Source organism: Ursus americanus, chromosome 1 (assembly GCF_024610735.1).
Source record: "Ursus americanus isolate L20-20 chromosome 1, mUrsAme1.1.p, whole genome shotgun sequence".
In the NCBI taxonomy this organism is placed as follows: domain Eukaryota; kingdom Metazoa; phylum Chordata; class Mammalia; order Carnivora; family Ursidae; genus Ursus; species Ursus americanus.
Window position 1 is genome coordinate 100,171,039 of NC_142127.1, and position 20,422 is coordinate 100,191,460.

At 44.5% G+C, this 20,422-nt stretch overlaps 1 protein-coding gene across 8 annotated transcripts in view; it reads left to right on the top strand.

Annotated features, from left to right (window-relative positions):
* Positions 1–20,422, top strand: part of DIS3L2 (DIS3 like 3'-5' exoribonuclease 2) — a 344,150-nt gene that overhangs the window by 222,873 nt on the left and 100,855 nt on the right. For all 8 annotated transcript variants that reach the window (XR_015725613.1, XR_015725615.1, XR_015725614.1 and 5 more), the window contains exon 11: positions 13,604–13,716. Coding sequence is in view for 4 of the 8 variants with exons in the window: in XM_087864389.1 (XP_087720515.1) it covers positions 13,604–13,716 (113 nt within the window). In the remaining 4 variants the exon portion in view is untranslated. The remainder of the gene's footprint in view (positions 1–13,603; positions 13,717–20,422) is intronic.

Here is a 20,422-nt window from a genome sequence, read left to right on the forward strand (position 1 = left end):
GCTCATTAAAGCCAAGATAATCTGGCACCCACCAGTCAGGCATCCTCAAGTATCTGGCACCAAGGTAAACTTGGAAGCCAGTTCAGGAGTCTCAGTGATCTAACACATTCATTGCATGATGAGAGGCAGTTTTGGTATACCAGAGAGAGCACTGGAGTAGGAGCAGGAGAGCTGAGTTCTTGTCTCATCTTGGCTTATACTGCATCATGTAAGTTTGGACATGTCTGTGGTTCCTCTGAAATTCTCCCTCCTCAGCTATATGGATGTGTGGACTAGACAGTTTTTCAGGTGTCTTTTAGTTTCAAAATTCTGAGTATATGAAAAGCTAAAGGAACAAAGCTCCTCTTATGCCTATTGTTGCAAAAACACAACCTCGCTTTAAAGATATTGGCGGTAACTGCCTAAAGTTGCTTGAGCTATTGATGCTTCTCCACAGAAGTAGATGGTGAGACAACAAAATGGGAAGAGTCACAGTCCATATTCCAGAGGAAAGAATTAACTTCTCCATGCCTCACATTTCCCAATCTATAAGAGAGGGATAATAATGCCTAACTTAAAATTGCTGAGAAGATTAAATGAGATAAATCCCTGGCATTTAGAACTGTGCCGGACAAAAAGTAAGTATTCAGTGAAAAGTATTATTAATATAAAATGAAAGATTAAAATTGAGATGGAATTTTAGTAAGGTGATGCTGAAATAATAAATACGCAGTTGCTATTCAGAAGTCAGGGTGGAAATAGAATTGAGAATCCAGAAACAGACCCATACATACAAAATCACCTGGTTTTCAACAAAGGTGTCACTGCGGTGTAGTGGGAAAAGGGCTGCTGGATCAATTGGGTATCCATGTGGGAAAAAAATGAAATTTGATTCCTACTTTACACCTTCTCTAAAAGTCAGTTCCACATGGCTCATAGATCTAAGTGTGAAAGGCAAAACATACATTTCTAGAAGATAATATAGAAGAATAACCTCATGACCCTGGGATAGGCAAAGATTACTTCAGTGGGACACAGAAAGCATTAACCTTCAAGGAAGAGGGTGACAAATTAGCTTTCATTAAATTTAAGAACTTCCATTTATCAAAAGACACCATTAAAATAATGAAAAAGCAAGCCATGGAGGAGAAGGCATTTGTAATAATCTATAGCCAGCAAAGGACTCCTACTGAGAATATGTTAAGAGTTGAACAGGCACTTTCTGAAAAAAATTAGTGACAGTAAAAAATACTCAACTTACAAATATTCAAGCAGTGAGATAAGCAGGATTCTAAATTGTACAGCATGGTGCTAATTTTGTTATAAACATTTGTTTATGTGAACAAAACATTTGTTTATGAACAAAAAAGGAATATACCAAGATGTTAACAATGGGTGTTTTGGGGGGGTTATAGGTAATTTTATTTTTAAAAAATTCATTTTCTGTTATCTCTAAAACTTCATATTTTTGCAAAATATAAACGTAGAAATTATAAAAATGGGCACATATTACTTTTATACTGAGAAGAAAAGAAAATTAAAGAGGATTTAGAATATCCTTTGTCTGATAAAAATGTCAAATGAGTGTCCAGATGGATATAAAAGCATAGGAAAAGCACAGGGAAAATGGAAATCAAAACCACAGTGAGTTGCTACTATGTTCCTATCAGAATAGTTAAAAAATTTTTAAAACTGACAATACCAATTAGTTGGGGTGAGAAGCAATTAGAACTCTCATACACGGAGTAGGAGTAGGCGTGTAAGTTGGTGCAACCACTTTGGAAAACATTAGTACAGTATGTAATAAAACTGAGTAGATCCACACTTACGACCCAGTGGTTTCGTTCTTAAATATATGCACAACAGAAATGAGTACATGTGGACAAAAGTATTCATGGAAGCATTATTCGTGATAGCAAAACGTTGAAAACAACCGAAGTATCTATCAACAGGAAATGGATAAATTGTGGTTTACTCTTACAATGGAGTATGGAGCAGTGGTGGTACGGAGCAAATTCAAAACACAGCATGGATGAGTCTCAAACATGTTGAGCAAAAGAAGGTGGATACCACCCCCCCAATCTACATACTGAATGAATCCATTTGTGTAAATGCAAATCAGCAAAACTGATTTATGATTATAGGTTGCAGAGGTCAGAAAAGCAGTTGTCTTTGGTGAGTATAAAGACTGGCTGGAGGGCACAAAAGAAGCTCCTGGAATTCTGGTTATGTTCTATTTCTTGAACTGGGGAGTGATTACCTAAGTGTATTCACTTAGTAAAAATTCATTGAGCTGTACACTTGTGGTTTATATACTTTATGTATTTTATGGCTCAATAAAATGTTTATTTTAGGGTCGCCTGGCTGGTTCAGTCAGTAGAGCATGCAACTCTTGATCTTGGGGTTGTGAGTTCAAGCCTCACGTTGGGTGTAGAGATTACTTTTTTTAAAAAGTTTATTTTAAGAAGTGAAGAGGCACATAAAAAGTAGAAACAACCCAAATGTCTGTCAACTCATGAATAGTTAATATGGTATTTCCATACAGTGGAACATTATTCAGTCATAAAAATAAAGGACTGACGCGTGCTACAACATTGAAAGACCTGGAAAACATGGTTAGGTAAAAGAAGACAGTCACAAAAGACCACATACTATATCATTCCATTTATAAGAGATTTCCAGAATAGGCACATTGATAGAGATGGAGTAGATTAGTGATGACCTAGAGCTGGGAAGGTTGGGGAGAAATAGGAAGTGGCTGAAAAGAAATGTGCAGTTTCTTCTGGGGATGATGAAATGTTCTAAAATTGATGGTGGTGATGGTGGCACTACTGTGTATATACCAAACTGACACTTCGCATGAGTGAGTGGTACAGTATGTGAATTTGATCTCCATAGAACTGCTAAGAAACAAGAAGTCAAGGGGACTGATCATCGTGGTATGATTAAAATCCCTCAGGAAATGGCCGGACCTCAAGGCCCTGCGGTACGATAGTTACGAACATTGATAGTAGAGTCCAACAGTGTTCTAATGGCAGGCTCCACTGTTCACTGTGCAACATCAGGCAAGTCCTCTAACCCCTCTGAGCCCGAATGACTTCACCTATAAAACCTGAAAGTCAGTAGTACCTACCCCATAGAACTTTTGTGCAGTAGATTCCTTTCATCGAGAAATATTTGAGTATTTTATGTGCCAGGCCCAATCAATCATAACTGTGGTTATAATTAACCAGGAGGTTTTGCATCTGAACAGTGTTAACTCCATTTTGGTGACACAAGTAATGAGTAAATTTGAGAGTACGTCCTTGGGACTGGACACTTTTGCCCTACTCTGCCACATCAGCATCTATTACAAAATATATTAAGGACCTTATGTTATTAATATTGAATTATATCCTGCTACTAAGAAAAGGAAATACATAATACATTTATAGAGGATTTCCATCCAGAAGAGTTAAAACCATTAAAGGTTGATAATTAAAGCATTGGCATTCAGTTACCTAGAAAATTTAGCAATTCAAAATACTTTATGTGAATACTAAATTAAAACTGTAATTGATATATAGATATTCCTAAATAGAAAGTGACCATTCATTGCAGGTTTTTTATTTCAGCAAATATTTACTGTCACCATAAAGGAGTCACTTTTGGCTATGTTGAAAATCATACTCTGTTCTACCTATTTGTCTTAAAGTGTGTGTTCTGCAAAGTAAATGTATGATCCTTTAAAAACTGGTTCAGTGAGAGCGCTTGTAGCATTATAGGGGTTAAGAAAAAAGCAATTACAAATTAGTCAGATACCTGATACTAAGACACAAATCCCATAAAGTAGTAATCAAGGGCTTAGGCTTGGGAGCCAGACCTTGATGCAAGTTGTCTGACCTCCCTGGGCCTGTTTCCTCATCTGTAGGAAGAGATCTGTCTCACAGCACTGTGAGGATTAAATGAATTAATATAAACAAAGGAAGCAGTTAGTGTGCTATTGCTGGGGGACAACCAGGAAGGTGAATTCCTATCATAAGCTCATAAACATGCATAAATGACAGGTAAAATTTCTTGTTAACTTAGGGAATCAGAAAATGGTTTCTCCTTCATGCAGAAGAGATTAATTAGTGAAACTGAGTAATTAGATCCAAAAAGAGCAAGTTTGGCCTGGCAAAAAAATAACAAGAAACTAAAACAGCTTCTCCGGAATTCAAGAAAAACCATTAAGGGGTTTTGTCACAGGACATAAAGCTTTTGAAAACTATTGCCTCTCCAAATTCAAGGCGAATATGCAAGCTGCTTTGATTTCAGCTGAGGAAGGCTAGGATCAGGTTAAGCAGTCGTTGGGAGAAATTGCATTAATGAACAGGCATTCAAATACACAGAGATGCTTAGATTTCTTTAAAACTTGTTGAAAATGGCACACCTCTTTTAAATTTGTCTATTAGAGACTAGTAACTATATTTTGTAGAGAGGCTTTTTTAAAGTAGAAAAACCCACAAATGGGTGTGAAAATATGCTGAAATCTGGTTTTCAAACCTGTGTCTGTGGGAAACGGTCTGCTGGGATCGCGCATGCATTCCCTGAACACCACAGGCAGGAGAAAGGATAGGTTCCCCCGGCTAGCTGCACACCCTGGACCTGGAAAGTGATGACAACAGCCACAGGCTGCTGCAAACTAGAGTCACATTTCTGGTGGGAATATAGTTGTTTCTTATGTAGAAGGAACATGCCTGCTCGTGCTGCTTCATTTACTGAGCTCACCTTTAATAGAAGTGGCCTGTAAAGTGCTTTCTTCACCCTTATCAGCCAGGAGACTTGTCAGGTGAGCTCCCATTGTTTGCTGCCCCCTGCCCAGGCCAGCCAGTGGTGCTTTCTCTTACTGTGTGCTGGGGAACCAGGTGGGTCGGGAGGCAGCGGGAGCAAGGACCGAGCATGTTGTCGGTGGGGGGGGGGGGGGGGGGGGGCGGGGAGAAAGAAAGGAAGAGAGAGAGAAGGAAGGAAGGAAGGAAGGAAGGAAGGAAGGAAGGAAGGAAGGAAGGAAGGAAAAGAGAGAGAGAGAGAGAGAGAGAGAAAGAAAGAAAGAAAGAAAGAAAGAAAGAAAGAAAGAGGAAAGGAAGGAAGGAAGGAAGAGAGAAAGAAAGAAAAAAAAGAAAGAAAAGGAAAGAAAGACTGTAAAGCATCCATTTATGATAGAAATATTAGAATTTACTCATAATCCTACCACTCAGAGAAAACCATTGTTACCATCTTGATATATTTCTTTCCAGCCATTTTTAAGCCAGGTTTGCATTTTTTATGTTTATACTTTTTATCTGTATTGCTTTTCCAGCCTTTGAAAGCTGGAAATATTACAAATGTGTATAATGTAGAAAGGAACAGTCCCCATATCCTTGGCCTCCAGAAATCATCACTGGGGACATCTTAGTTCTGCTCAGGCAGTAACACTCTCCTGCCTCTATTGGCTTGTCCCTCTTTGAAGACTTGTAGCTAGTTTTACTTAACTGAATTTTTCCCTTTTAAACTTTTTTCTTTCCTTGGCTTCAGCCCCTGCAAACTTTTTTTTTTTTTTAATTTTTGGATAAAGAATTTTGAACATGCACAGAAGTAGACAGAATAGTATAATGAAACTCCTTGTTCCCATCACCCAACCCTGGCAGCCTTGAAACCATGACCAGTTCAGCCCATCCACCCCCTACCCACCCCCCATCCACCCCACCCCCACTTCCACCCTTAATTATTTGGACCTACTAAACTACCTTCAAGGGTCCTTCTTGGCCCCTCTGACTTCACTCTCCTTTGGCGTTGAAGAAAAGACCAAATGCCTGCCCTCCTGTACTCAGAGCTTTGCATGACCCTAGGCTCCACGCTCTGTCCCAGGCCTGACGGACTGACCTGGGCTTTCCCCACTCACTTCTGAAATGCCTGGAAATTCCCAGACGTTGGGTGTGCCAGCCTCACATGTTCAGCTCCTCATTCTCTTTCCTGTTAATGAAGGAGGCCATTGCTCAAATCATTTGGAATGGGAAAAGTGGAATTTACTACCTGGGTGTTCCTCTTCCATGCTGTTCATATAAATTTAAACTTAGATTCCTGAGAATTAGATTGAACATGACAAAAATTGCTGTGTGGGCAGTTTAGTTGAGTACTTGCAGATTGATAGAGCCCTTTGTAATAATGAAGGAAAAAGGTTCTCTAAGCTGCTTAGTTCCAGAAGGTGAGCTCACCATTTAAGGAGTTTGCAACTAAAGGTCCTCATTAACCCTTTGCTGGATGGCAAAAGGAAAATTAAAAGAGACAATGTACAGACTCTTCAAATCCTGGCCTTCAGGAGGGTCTGAGAAATCCTCTTGTACGACCCCCCTCCTCATGCATGGGTACCTTGCATTGCATTCAGATTTCCTTGTCCCAGAATTTTTTTCCCTTTGACTCCTTTCAAGTTTGTGAAATATCTTCAAACCATTGCCACGTCATGGCCATGGAGTACTGCCATGGCTTGCTGTACCAGTGGTCAGCTTTTGTGTTTGATTACATAACCAAATACCACACAGAACTGGAAGACGTCAGAGTTTGAGTTGTCTCTCTTACCCAATCAGTGTTTGCACCAAAGTAAGAGGGAATTTGCTTACCCCAACTAAAAGAGTTTATTGTGTGGCTACAAGGTGATCCAAGCCCAATTGTTCCTCAGATATGAGTCTGTCTCTAAAATGCCAGGGGCCAAACTAAGGCCAGGCCCGCACCCTGGCCGGATGTGCTGACCTGAAGGAGGCCGTTTGCTCTTGGAGAAGTCTAAACAGCACAAAGTCCCTTTCTCTCCGTTATCTCAGTTGGATTCCGCTTCCTCAGCTTTCAGAGCACGGTTTTCTATTTCTCTTAAGTCTCATGATGTTGGGAAGAGGGTCATGTTGGCCACAGGGTCAAGAGGGTGACCTAAGCAAGAGCATCATTTTCCTGTCACGTAGGCTGGATGGTGGCCAGTCGGTGAGATGGGAAAGCCAGTGTCTGCGTGTCTGTCACCGTGTCTTGTCGGTTATGCTTCTTTCCACGTCTGTTTACCAAACGTACTATTTCCCTGAAGCTTGCTTGAATTTGCTTGTCCTGTAGCACCATTCCTAAGAGATTGTGTTCTTCTTCACTCCTTCTTTTCAGTTCAGTACAACCTGAGATCGCATTCGCAGAAGCACGATGTACAGAATGAAGAGGTGATAAAATGAGAGGAAATGTGGTATATTCGCTTCTCTGCTTACAGTTCTCTAGTGGTTTCCTGCTGCAATTAAGATAAAATCTAAATGCTTCATCCTGGCCCAGCAAAGCATCTCTCATCGGGGCCCCATCTACCTCACTAGCCTCCTAGGTTCCAGGTCTCCCCTTCTTTCTGTACCTTCAATGCAGCCAACTTACTCCCACCTTTGACCCTTTGCTCTGGTTGTTCTGCCTGTGATGCACTCCCCGGAGTCATCATGGGGGGTGGTCCTTTTTAGACATACAGGTCTCCGTTTATTTCCTCAGGGAGACCTTTCTTAACTAAATCTGAGGTGGACCCTGCACATTCTCATCACCTCAGCCTATTTTATTTCCTTCAGAGTCCTTTTTACCGTCTTGAATAATCTTACCGTGTATTTGTTTGCTTGTTGTCTTGCTCTCCCCACTAGATCTTGTCAATCTTGTTTACTTGTATGTCCCCAGTAGCCTAGAAAAGTACCTGCCATGTAGCAGGAGCATAATAGATGTTTGTTGAATGGCTAATTGAATGAACGAAGGTGGTTATCAGGAACATGTTTGGGTGGAGGGTGTTGGAGGATTGAGGTGACTCAAAGCCAAGCCATATGGTAATTTAGCCTGAAGGAGAGAAGATCTCTAAATATTTCAAAGCTGGTGCCAACCCAAAAGCAGAGCCCAACCCTGCTGGAAGAGATCTGCCACCACACTCATTTCTCTTAGCCACATTGCTGTCCTCTGAAGCGTTGGGCTCGTTCTGGGCAGCCCCCTGGGGTAGAACTGGGCCAAAAAGCAGAAGCTGTAGGAAGACGTATTTTGGCTATCTGAGGATGGACTGGACTATGCTGAGAAGTAGTGATTCCTAAGTCACCTGAGGTGTGCAAGCATAGATCAGTCCCACTCTGGGAAGACCTGGTGTGGGGAGGACTCCACCATTAGACCAGGCAGCATTTACAACCCTTTCCGCCTAGAGTGGCAACGAGTCTACCCTGTATGTTGGTTATTTTCTTATTTGTTCACTAAGCATCAGACACTGACTATGTGCTCGGCCCTTTCCCTGTCCTTTGTGCTGATGACAGAGGGTGAGGGAGATACCTCGTGACCTGCTTTCAGTAAGTGGTGCTGAGCCCTGGTGAGGGGGGCAGGGCGAGTGGTTGTGCAGGGGGAGTGTAGGATGATGTGGGAAGACACAGAGGATGGTCTCGGTCATCAGGGAAAGCCTGCCGGAGGGAATGGGCTTTATGCAGTGGTCTACAGGGCCAGTAGGAGGCATCAGGTAGAGAAACAGAGTGACAGGGAGGTTTGTATTTTGGAAAGAGCGTTATCTTCAGTGTGGAAAATGGGCTTGCGAAATGTCAGGGAGAACAACACGGAGGTTGTTAGATCTTCCTTCAAAGAAACAACGGTGGCGCTGGCCACAGTGGGGATGGTGGGAAGAGGAGAGATCAGCAGATTTGAGAGATAGAGTTCAGAGTGATTGGTCGACACAGGCTGAGACAAGCCTAGTTTCTTTTAGGTACATTCAGTGACGGTGCCCCTTTTGGTTTAGTGGAGGTGATCCCACTTCCTGGGATGGAGAGCATGGAAAGAGACATGGTTTTGCTGGGGGTAAGGACTTTCAGAGGTGTGAATGTGAGGTACCTGTGTGACAATTAAGGGGCATGTCAGTCTGGAGCTCAGAGAAGTCTAGGCTGGTGGCACAGAACAAGGAGACCAAAGCACAGAGATGTTGCTCGAACTCCTGGGAGTGGATGAGACAGTCCAGGGAGAGAGTAGGATTGCCGGAGAAGGCACTCAGGGCAGAGCTTCGAGGCATGCCAGCATGTAAGGGACAGGCGAGGAGCCTGAGAAGGAGCAGTCACACTGTTAGACACGCTCAAGCCAAGGGAAGCATGTGTCAAGGAGGGAGAAATCACTAGGCTTCAGATGCCCTGTAAGGTCAGGTCAAGTCAGGCCAGAAAAGTTTTGAATTTAGCAACACGAAGGCCATTAGTGACCCAGACAAAAGCAGCTATTTTCTGCTGGTGAGGTACATTTGGCCGCATTGTTCCCTGACATTCTGGATTAAAAGCAGTGTCCTTCTGGGTCAGGAAGAGCCCGTCACCACTGTCTGGTCTTAGCAGTGGGTAAAAGTGAATTCAAGTGACCCAAGTCTGGAAGACTCTGGTCGCCCTCCTCAGTCCTCAAGGGGTAGCCTGGTACGTCTGCGCAGCCCTTTCAGGTCCCGAGGAGAGTCACTCTGCCGCCAGCTAAGGACTGACAGCTGAGGAAGGAACCTAGAAACTTAGACAGCTGTAGTTGGATCGTAAAGACTCTCAGTTAAGTCGACCTGGAGTTGATGACTTAGCAGTTGCTGTGTAGCCAGGCTGCAAGTGGCAAAGGGCAGCTGCCGTGGGAACCGAAAGAGCAGGGACAGGGATGTGGCTGGGAACAAGGCTGGGAAAAGTCACCAACAGGATTTCTGAATCCCTGGGCATGAATGGCTTCTGTTGAGTCTCCCTAGAGATAGGGAGCAATTTTGAGCTGTGACCCACTGAGCTGAAAAATTGGGTTATATCATCTTGTCTTGGAGTGTAGGGGGGTAGGGTAATAAAAGGAGCAAAGACTCTGAATCTGACCTGGTTTTGAATGCAGGGGTGATTGCTTACTAGGCAGGTAACCTTGGACAAGTGACTCGGAACCTCTCTGAGCCTCGAGTGATTCATCTGTGAAATTCAGTTTATGTGCCTGTGTCAAAATTAGATGAATGTATGTGGAGTCCCTGGCATGAAGAAGACGCTACATAAACGGCCACCACTGCTGTCCTTATTATCATTTTTATGGTCATCACGGTCAGCATTGTGTTCGTATAGCCGTTACTGATTACAGAGCATTTTCACATGTTCTCACTGAAGTGACAAGAGCTCTTCAGAAGAAGAGCAAGTGGCTTCGAGTCGTGAGCTCCCCACCCTTGAGGATGTGTCAGGGCCACCTGGCCGGGACACTGTTGGAAAGTGGCTGAACTGGCTGGGAGGCTGGCTTAGACAAGGTGGTTTTTAAACCGCTGCTTTCGGTTCTATTTGTGTTTTAATTGGATGAAGCAGCTCTGATGTCCTCTCAGGTTCATTCCAAGGAGCATTTGTATTCGTTTAAGTTTGTGGGCACTGAGCAAAGGCAAGCCAGACATGGCCGGCCTTGGGGACTCTGCCTCCCTCTGCCTCCCCGGCGCTTCAGAACTTTCAGGACTTACCTTAGACCCGGTCGGTGAAAACTTTTTCATGTAGAAAAAGTTTTTGTAAAGAATCCTTTTATATGGAAGATACTATTTTTTTAAACCATCAAATTGGTCCTAAATGTCTTGGCAGCAGATACTACAGAACATTTGGATTTATATTTTCTCTTTCATAGAATAAAACCTTCAGCGCCACTACCTCAAGAGTTCTGCAAGTTCACGTTATGTAAATACATGTAATAAAATATTTACTTAGGGTTTCCACAAAAAAAGGTCCAAAGGAGAGAATAAGAGAGCTTCTCTTTGCTGGTCTTAGAGGCTCTGCTGGGAATTCTGAGTGAAATTTAAGCCTCTGAAATATGTTTTGATTGGCCTCCTTCATGTTTTATCTCCTGTAATGAACTCTTTGTCAGTTTGTCAATTTTGACTAAGGACAGAAAGTTCATGTGTAGTAACAACACACAGACCAAATTTAAAATTATGGTTTATATCATGATGTAATAATCCTCTCTTTTCCTTTAGTCAATATTTACCTGTTAGGCTAATACATTATAATTCTGACTTCAAAAGAAGACACTTTATTTTACCTTCCCCAAGTGTTGGTTTTAGGTACTTGTAATATCAAAATTGGAAGTTGAGCCGTCTGAGACTCTTGGCCACATGCTCTTAGGGTTGAGTTCCTCGATCAGCGCAGGGCAGGTGTCCCTGCTCCTGGTGACCCAACAGCACAGCTGCGTGGCTCTCAGAGTGAGGCAGCTGAACTCTGAGCCACACTGGTTTTTCTCTGCTTTCCCAACGGCCCTCTCCTCTGTGGGAAGTAGGTCTATCATATTATCCCACAGCCGCCGAGATCTCTTAGATGGACTTCAGTTTTCCCCAGTGTATTAACGTTACAGGACTAGGCAGAAAAACCCACTGAATGCCCTGTAGGAGAGTGGTCCCTGCGTGTGAGCCAGATGAGGAATGGGGAATCTTAAATTCTGCTCTGTCCCTGAACCCCTTATTTTAACCACCCCATACTTTAACAATTTTCCATTTTAAAACAAACCGAGGGAAGAAGGGTCCCCCAGAGAAGAAGGATAGGAGGATAATAAATCACTACAAAATTTGCAGATAAAATGTGTGATACTTTTGGGCTGATTGTCTCGGCAACCAGGAGCAAGTAGTGATGTGCTCGGAAGCTCTTCTGAGTCAACTTGGGTATCAGTCGGGACTCCTCCTGTGAGTCATAACCGAAATGGAACTGATTGATCCATGAACTGCCAAGTCCATAGGTAGCCTAGTTTCAAGTTCAGCTGGATCCTGGAGTTCAAATGAGGCCATCATGGTTCTCCCTGTATTTCCTAGGCCTATTATTTTCTATATCGGCATGATTGTGTGGCAAAGATGTTTCCTTGGCAGCTCCAGACTTATGACAGTCCTTCCTGTCTGGGGTCCCGGCAGAGAGATCCTCTTTCCTGAAGTTACCATGATCAAGGATGGGAATTACATCAAGCATATATTTAAAGATTTTATGTATTTATTTTAGAGAGAGAGGGAGAGTGCATGCACGCGAGTGGGGGAAGGAGCAGAGGATGGGGGAGGAAGAGGGAGAGGGAGGGAGAGAGAATCTGAAGCAGACTCCACACTCAGCACAGAGCCCAACGCAGGGCTACATCTCATGACGAGATCATGACCAAAGCTGAAACCAAGAGTCGGATGCTCAATCGACTGACCCCAACCCAGGCACCCCAAGCACATATTTAAACTTAAGCAAATTCACCTTTGTGTTGATACCGTTGGTGTGCCTCTGTCTGCCTGCGGTGCGCTCGTCATACTATACCCCAACTTTACATGAGTGCTCTTTTTTATATTCCGTCCACTCTGTCCATTACATACACGTATGTGAGTGTGTGTGTGCGTTTGTGTATAATCACATAGGCTGTATTTGAGAGCTGGTTTATGGGATGTTCAAGAGTAAATCTTAAATTTATAACCTAACCATCCTCTCAACCCCACTTGAAGCGTAATTCCACCAGCCATCTGCCCATCTGTCTGGCAGAACTGGTAGGCAGGGCCGCTCCACCAGAAAAGGACAGGACAGTTCTGTAAGGGGAAAAAACTAGGTCTTTTGCCAGAAAGGAAAGACAACAGGCAAACAAACCAATTATTAATTCATTCACTCAACAGGTATTTACTGAGGGTCTACTATTTGTCAGGCATTCTTCTAGGTACTGGGCCTAGACCAGTGAACGTTACATAAAAGGTTCTGCCTCCTGGAGCTTACCTTGTTGGGAGAGAGGCAGACAGTAAATATGTAAGCCAATAAAGATACGCTATAATATCTGGCAGAGGTGAATGCTCTGAAGAAAAGACCATGGTAATCATCTTCATTTATGGATCAGGTGCTTTGACAGTTCAGGTAAAAGAAATAGAGGGCAGAGAATCTCTTCTTGTTCCCCGATTCTCTTTGAATTGGTCCTTATAAGGTAAGGAGGATTTTGATAGGCTAGGTCCTGTTGAGATGATTCCAAACATAAGAAAAAACCATGAGCCAAGCAAACATGTCAGTGGGGTGAGGTGAGGTATGTTCTGGGAGTAGAAAGAAGTTTCCCATGACAGCTGCATGCAGACATGTGGAGAGGGGAGCTGGAAGTCTGTCGAGGCAGGTTGAGATGAAACCAAGCAAGGACGTGGCTTACAGGCTAAGGAGTGGCATCACAAGGTCCATGGCTGAGAAGGTCCCAGGCCTCAGTGTGCAAGGCTAGGTAAGAAGGGGCAGAATCAAGGTAGGAAGGCCAGGTGTAGGGCTCGACTTAGAGGCTGTGCTCAGAATGGACAGGAAGAGCAGAGGCTTCAGAGGCAGAGTCCACAGGATTTGGGGCCTCCCTCATTTTTAGTGCCCTGAAGGAGCACTAGCAGGCAAATGAACCTGCTTTGGCAAGTCTGCTGATGTTTACAAGCACAAGAGGCCTTTAGAAACGGGAAACATCTTGCGAAGATGGTTAATGTTTCTTGAGGATAAAAGTCTCGCCATCTGCTAGGATACAGTGAGGAAAGTAACCATGCAAATCCCCGGGGGCAGGTGGAATACCCAGCAAGACTGGGAACGGTGACCCGCACCTCAAGTCCCGCGGCCTCCGAGAGTGCCATGCCGTCTCGGCAGCAATTCCCGGGAGAGATGGCCTTGCCTTCCACACCACACTGATCAGCCTCCTTCTGCATTTACAGGCAACTTTGAAGTGGGGGTTCACATTGCGGACGTCAGTTACTTTGTTCCCGAGGGATCCCCCCTGGATAAAGTGGCTGCTGAGAGAGCAACAAGCGTCTACTTGGTTCAGAAGGTAAGTATCAGTCTCTAGTTTCTTGGATTGAAGGACATACTATTTGGTCTGCTTCCTTTGTTTCTCTTTTCTTACCAAAAATGAAAAAAAAAAAGTCATGAGAAAGAGCAATCTTGTCTGAACATCTTCTCTCACATCCAATGAGATCTTTAAAAAAAAAAAAAAAAAAAGAAAAGGTTTTCTTTGAAAAAGTGTTTGCCCTCGGTGGTTGCATGTTTTCCTTATATATTCAGTAGGAACCATACCGTGGCAAGACACACGGACCCATCTCGGGTTTCACACTGGCCCTGCCACCTGACTCACTCAGACAGACGCTCATGTTCAGAAAGAAATGAGGGAAAGTAACTGCTTTCAAGCTCTTGTCCCAAAGCAGGGCTCAGCAAACTCAGCCCACAGCAGCCACCAGCCACAGTTTTTATAAAGTGTTCTTGCAACACAGCCACGTGCTGTAATGTGGCATTGTAATGTCTATGGTGTCGTCACACTGCGACAGGAGATAACCTGGAATCTCAAAGATGGAAAAGGATTTCACCGTAGAAGATCTACAGATGACAAATACGCATGTGAGAAGATGCCCCACATCATACGTTAGCAGGGAAATGTAAATTAAAATAGCGGTGTGATCCCACCGAAGAAAACAGGAACTGTTTGGTTCCCATCAACAAGTAAGTCGTGTGGATTCACACGGTAGGACTAGAGAGCCCAAGTGGTAGGGGGACTGCCAGCAATTCCCGATACTGGGTACTGACTACATAAGCTTTCAGTTAGTGGAAAGGCACAAGCTTTTCCTTTATGACTTGTGCACTTGTGTGTGTGTATTATACTTAAATAAAAAGGTTTTCATTTTGAAGCTTTTTGAGCAATGACTTTCACTCTGCTCTGGCTCCTTTTAGTGTAGATACCTGGCCTGCGCAGACAAAGGAACCACTCAAAAGCCAGGCCCCTCACTCACAGCTTGGCTCTCCTGAGAACACAGCTCTGATATTTGTACATTGTTAACACTTAATATAACCTCAGGTTAAAGATATCCCGTCCATACCTCCTGCCCAAAAGTGGAGTTGGCCAACTCTGGCCTTTGCCTGACCCACGGCCTCTGAGGGAAGCGAGATCAGACTCCAAAATCCCTTATATCTACAAAACTCTAATGGTATGATGGAAAGAGAAACAGAAGTGGCAATCTCTTAGACTTTCAAGAAAGTGAGTCTATGTGAATTGTTCTCCCCATGTAGAAAAGTTTAACTCTGTTCTTCAGATTCAAATATTTAAGAGTTCTAGACACAATTAGAGCTTCTTCTAAGGAGGTGGTTTTCTCTTATCTAGCTGTTGCATTCTGCTTTTATAACCAGGAATTATGTTTCAAAATCAGAAAATGGAAAAATAAAATTGGGTTCAATAACGAAGCACATTCCCTTTCCTCTTTACTTTGTTTTCGTGATTGTCGCAGTTCTAGAATTTCTCTTCAGGACTTCAGAGTTGGGGCTCTGCTCCTGAGCTCTGAAAGTGCGGAGCTGAATGGAGGAAGGGCCCATGTGCCCCCGAGTGGCTGCGGGCTCCTGCTGCCCGGCTCGGCCCCCAGCTTGGCTGGAGTGAGTGGCGCCAGCCCACAACCTTGGACAGCAGCAGCTGTGCATTCTGGTTCCTTTGAACCACTGCTCTGACCTTTCTTCCTACTCATTTTTGTTTCTTAAAGGACTGTGTCCAGGAACTTTTCTGCTGTTTTCACTTTACTTTGCCTATAAAGGTCTTCTTGAAAGCTGGATGAGCTGCTTACGTCTTCCTCCAGATTCTCTGCTTTCTCATTTGGCAGAATCATTTCTCCCAGCTTCATCAGATGGGGGAAGGAGTGTGTGCGTTGGGGGTGGGGGGCTGGGTGGTTCCCCCCTGTAGGGAATGTGGCACCAATTTCTTTTCATTCACTGCTACTGGCTTATAAGTAGCTGATATCAAAAATACAGTCTAAGCTTGATTTGGGGAATTAGCCCATAGATCAGGACTATACAATAAAACAAATGTTGAGTCCAGATTCTGTTTTACTGTCTTTAAAATGAATTCTTTTTGTTGGGATTTTACTTATAGTAATAAGTATTTGGTTATTCTCATTAAAAAATAGAGTATACGCAGGAGGAAAGATAAAATGAAATATTGTCCATTTAAGCCCCATGAAAAGGACACACTCTTTCTTTTTGAAAAAAATTAGGCATCTGTTCATTTAACTGACTGAGGCACCCAGGTGCACCTAGGCATCTGTTCGTTAAGGGGACAAGTGTCTACCTGAGTTTAAGCCTGTCCTTCTCAGAAGGATGGGACATCTACCCAGTAAATGTCTCCCTTATTCCCTGGAGAGGGAAATACAATGAAATTGTAAAATGTAAGGTAATTTTTAAAAATAAGTGAATTAAGTTTTAAAAGTAAAAGAAACCCTAAACAGTTGAAACCTAAAGCTAAATTGTCTGCCTGTTGGCCCCAGCACCCGTGTTATTTTAGGTGTGAAACAGCTCAAATGAAAGTTCGCCCATAAATCTCTACGATATTTTATTGGTACTGCTTTATAATAGAGATCAAAGATTGGGATTGGAAGCCAGTCTTAACGTAGAGTCCAAAGAGTTTTAAGATGTTCCTTTCTGACCCCAGCAGGTTGTCAAAGAGTGTTGATGTTTTGTTAATGTCCAACTGTGTAGCAAAGAGTTGATCAAATTTGGAATTCATGGAAGTGTTGATATGAAAAAGAAAACTCTTTAAACAGAGATGTTGGCTGGCAAATGAATTATCTATTTCCTTTTAAGTTGTTTCAGTGTGCGAGTGGGGAGCTAGCTGTACCTTACTGTTAAAACCTCGAAGTCCTCGGAGAAAAGGAGAAAAACTCCCTAAGTTCTCAGGCTCTGACAGCCAATGGGCTCTGAGGGTGTGAGGGAGTTTGCAAGCCAGTGAAGGCCAGAGGAGACCCCTGCTGCCCCTCCCGGCTGGGTCACTGACATCTGGCTCCCCTGAGCTTTGGAAGCCCCCCACCCCCCTGTCGCTGCTAGTTCCTCCTCATCCTCTTTGCATGGATGATTGATTCTTCCCCTCTGTGGCCCTTTCCGTTGGTCACAGGGCTGTCCTGGCTAACCCGTTGCTGAACTTGGCCAGCCTGCCCGCTGTGGCTTTAGCAGATGTTTCTGCTCTCTGAGGCTAATATAAGATTTTATAGTCTTGTTGGTACCCCCACCCAGCTGCCTTGGGCAGTGGCGTATTTACCTAAATGATCGGTTTCTCTCAACTCTCCCAAGCCCTGGTCCAAAATGCTTAGAAAGTCAGTGTCCTGTCACCATGTCCCTTTTTTCCATGACCAGCTTTTAAGCCATGCCCTGACCCAACGTTGATGCTGGCCTGAAACATGCTTAAGGAGGTGAAGCTCCCTTTAAGCCCCTTTCCTTTCTTTTCCTGCTGCTTGAAGGGCTGTCCGTCTCCATCCGGTTCCCGGAGCAGCCGTGTGCCAGGTGGCAGGTGTGTGAAGATGAGAGACATGCTGATCTTGCCCTGGGGAGGTCAGAGGAGGTGGGCACATAACCAACACAGTACACAGGGCCACCTGCAGTGACAGACGTACTCCCAAGGTGAGGGAGTGTTCAGGAGGAGAGAGAAGTTGTATCTGCCCAGGTTGGTGGTAGGAGAGAAGCTTCCACAAGAGCCAAGATGGCTTCACAAAGCAACTGATTTTTGAGCAGTGTTTCAAATTTGGAGTCGAAAATTTCTAGGTAGACACGTGAGTGAAGAGGGCATTCCAGGCAGTGGCTCAAACGAGCCTGGAACATTCAAGGGATGGTATGTAGTTTTGAATTGCTGGGGTATAAATTGCAGGAGGAGCCAAAAGATGAAGTTACAAAGAGAGGCCTAGAGTGGCAAGCTAAGGAGCGTGGACTTCATCTTGAGGACAAGTAGGGAAGGGACATGGTCTCCTTTGTCTCAAGTAGAGAATCACCTTAGCAACCATGTGGTTGAAGAATCGTGAGGCCAGAGGGAGGAAAATTGTTATCAGCCTCAGCCCCAGTCCCTTGAGGCTTTGAATAACCACCCCAAAATACACAGGGATTTTTGCTCACAGAATATTAGGAGAGTTATCAACATACTGGTGTCCAGTTGGACCCCAGGAGAACTAGAGCCATCATTGTCTTCAGCCTGGTGCTAAAATGGACATCCTAAGCAAGGAGCCCCCAACATCATCCCGTCCCTATCTAGCAATCCACATCACACAACAAAGAGTCCAACTAGGCAAATAGGGCAAGTTGGCTTCCCCCTGCTGTCTTTGCTTTCTCCTCGGAGATAGGTCTGAAGGCCCTCTGCCATCTTCTCATTGAGAGCTCTTGGCCACTGTTGACCCTTGGCCTCTGATCATGGAGGGTACAGACTTTACTGGAGACCTCTCCACCCCATTGAAAGTATTTGGACCCTCCCTCATTAGCAGGACAAGTAAAATCACATTGCTAAATTCAGTTCATCAGCTTTGGGAAAGATAAAGGCCATGTGTCCTACTGTAAATGGGATTGCATATTATCATTGGGTGGAATTGAGTAAGAAGATGCAGAAGTCTGGAGAATAATAAGGGAATCTGACCCAGAAAAATTTCTACTCCAGAACTCTGCTCCTGGTTTAGGAGACTCTTAGAATATAACCCAAGGGAGACAAGTATGTCCGTACTTGAAGATGGAGAGGAGAGAAAACTCATTTGAGAGAGATTTAGTTGTAAAACCTACAGAACCTGGGAACTTATTGGGTATAGCAGAGGCAGGAGAGTGGGGAAATCACAGGATAACGCCCAGTTGTGTTCTGTGGGAGGGTGTGTGTGTGTGTGTGTGTGTGTGTGTGTGTGTGGTTTTGTTGTTGTTTGCTTGCTTGCTTAACTGGTAACAGGGTGCTGCTCTTAACAGAGATAAGAAATATGTCATAGCAACAGGTGCAGGGAAGAAAATGCTGAACTTTGTGTTCTTCATGCAAAGTTGGAAGTATGCGTGGGACGTCCAAATCAAGGTGTCCAGCGTGCAGCATAATAAAGGGATCTGGAGTTACAGGCGAGGCAGGGCTGGAAATACAGTATGGACGGGACTCGTGGATCAGAGGGAGTGCAACCCCAGGAGTGAGGGAGGCCCTAGGGAGCACGTGCAGGGAGAAGAAAGGGGAGTAGAGGGCAGAGGGTAAGAGCACTGTTTAAGGAGGCAGCCAAGGAAAGGGTCCAGTAAGGACCAAAGCAGCAGGAGTCTGAGAGTGTCCACTAGCTCTGTATTTCAAAATATACGTGTACCCGTAGCATGTAATGTTTTACCTGACATATGGTCATTTTTGAGCACACGGAAAGAAGACAGAGGTTCTGTACCAGCATGTTAGCATTGTTTCTTCTAAGGCGTGGGGCCTCACAAGTTTTACATTCTCATGTTTTGGTTTGTTATCACCTAAAATTTCTACCACAAACATGTAATTTTTATAATTTAAAAAGGTCGTATTGAGGGGCACCCAGCTGGCTCAGTTGGTAGAGCATGTGACTCTTGATCTCGGGGTTGTAAGTTTGAGCCCCATGGTGGGTGTAGAGATTACTTTAACAAAAAACAAAATCTTTTAAAAAATAAAATAAAAATAAATAAATAAAAAATAAAATGTCCTATTGAGTTGGGAAGTGAAAGGAAAGTGTGAATGAAAATAGGAAACATGAACTATTTTGAGAACCTTAGTGACGTGAAGGGGGACCTCCAGAGTGGGAGAGGGGAGTGTTTTTTCTGGTTCCCAAGAATGGGAGACTGACCCTGTATTTATAGTCTCTGGGAAAGACAGCGCAGAAGAACACGTAGCTCGAGAAGAGCTTTGGCAGGGAGGGGTGGGTCAGAGCTCAGACAGGAGGCCAGGCTTGGCACAGGGAGGACACTTGAGCTCTCAGGGGACTGAGGTGCACATGCCTAGCTGAAGAGGGGTGTTGGGAGAAAGGGGCTGGAGGAAGGGGCTGGAAGGATGCTTGGGAGGGGTTGAGTCCGATGGTCCCTGTTTTCTCTGTGAAGATGAGTTGAGGTTTTCTGCTGAGAGCCAGGGGGAAGGCAGCTGGGTAGGAGGTGTGAGGAGAGTTAAGAGAGTCTTGGAACGGAGTCGAAGGGCCTGGAGGAAAGAACCAGCCCCAGACGAGGGAAAGGACTGCCAGCCTCCACTGAGGTAGGAGCTGAGCCTGGCTTAGCGACCTGGTCCGGTGACGGGCTATCACTGCTCAGCTGTGAATTACAAATGCAGGAAAGGCGCATCGTGAGCCTGACCGTGGGGCTATAGAGTTGGGACAGCGAAAGTGGGGGAGTTCGAGAAGGGACTGTATACCTCGGAGTGAGCTGATGAAGGCAACCATCCGGGGTCAGGGGATGCGTAAGTGGTAGCATGGCGCTAATGACAGCCAGCAGTTTCTCAACGCCGGAGAGACCTCTCTTCTCTTTTCCACTTGTTCGTCATGTTCGGCACTCATCACCCCTGCCTGCAAGTCTCCCCGGGTGCTGTGGCAAATGTCACATAGCTGCCGAGCATGCGTACACCACGTGCTGTTGTCCAGGTAACAGCTCCCCTGAAGTTACAGGGCTTGTAACTGAGGGAGCAGCTTATGGGGAGTGGCTGCCTGTCTCTCCAGCCGTCCTCCCGTGGGGATCCCTGCTGGGGTGTGGACTTCACATACGTGCCATGGGCCGTGGAGCACCTTCCCAGGGAGCCC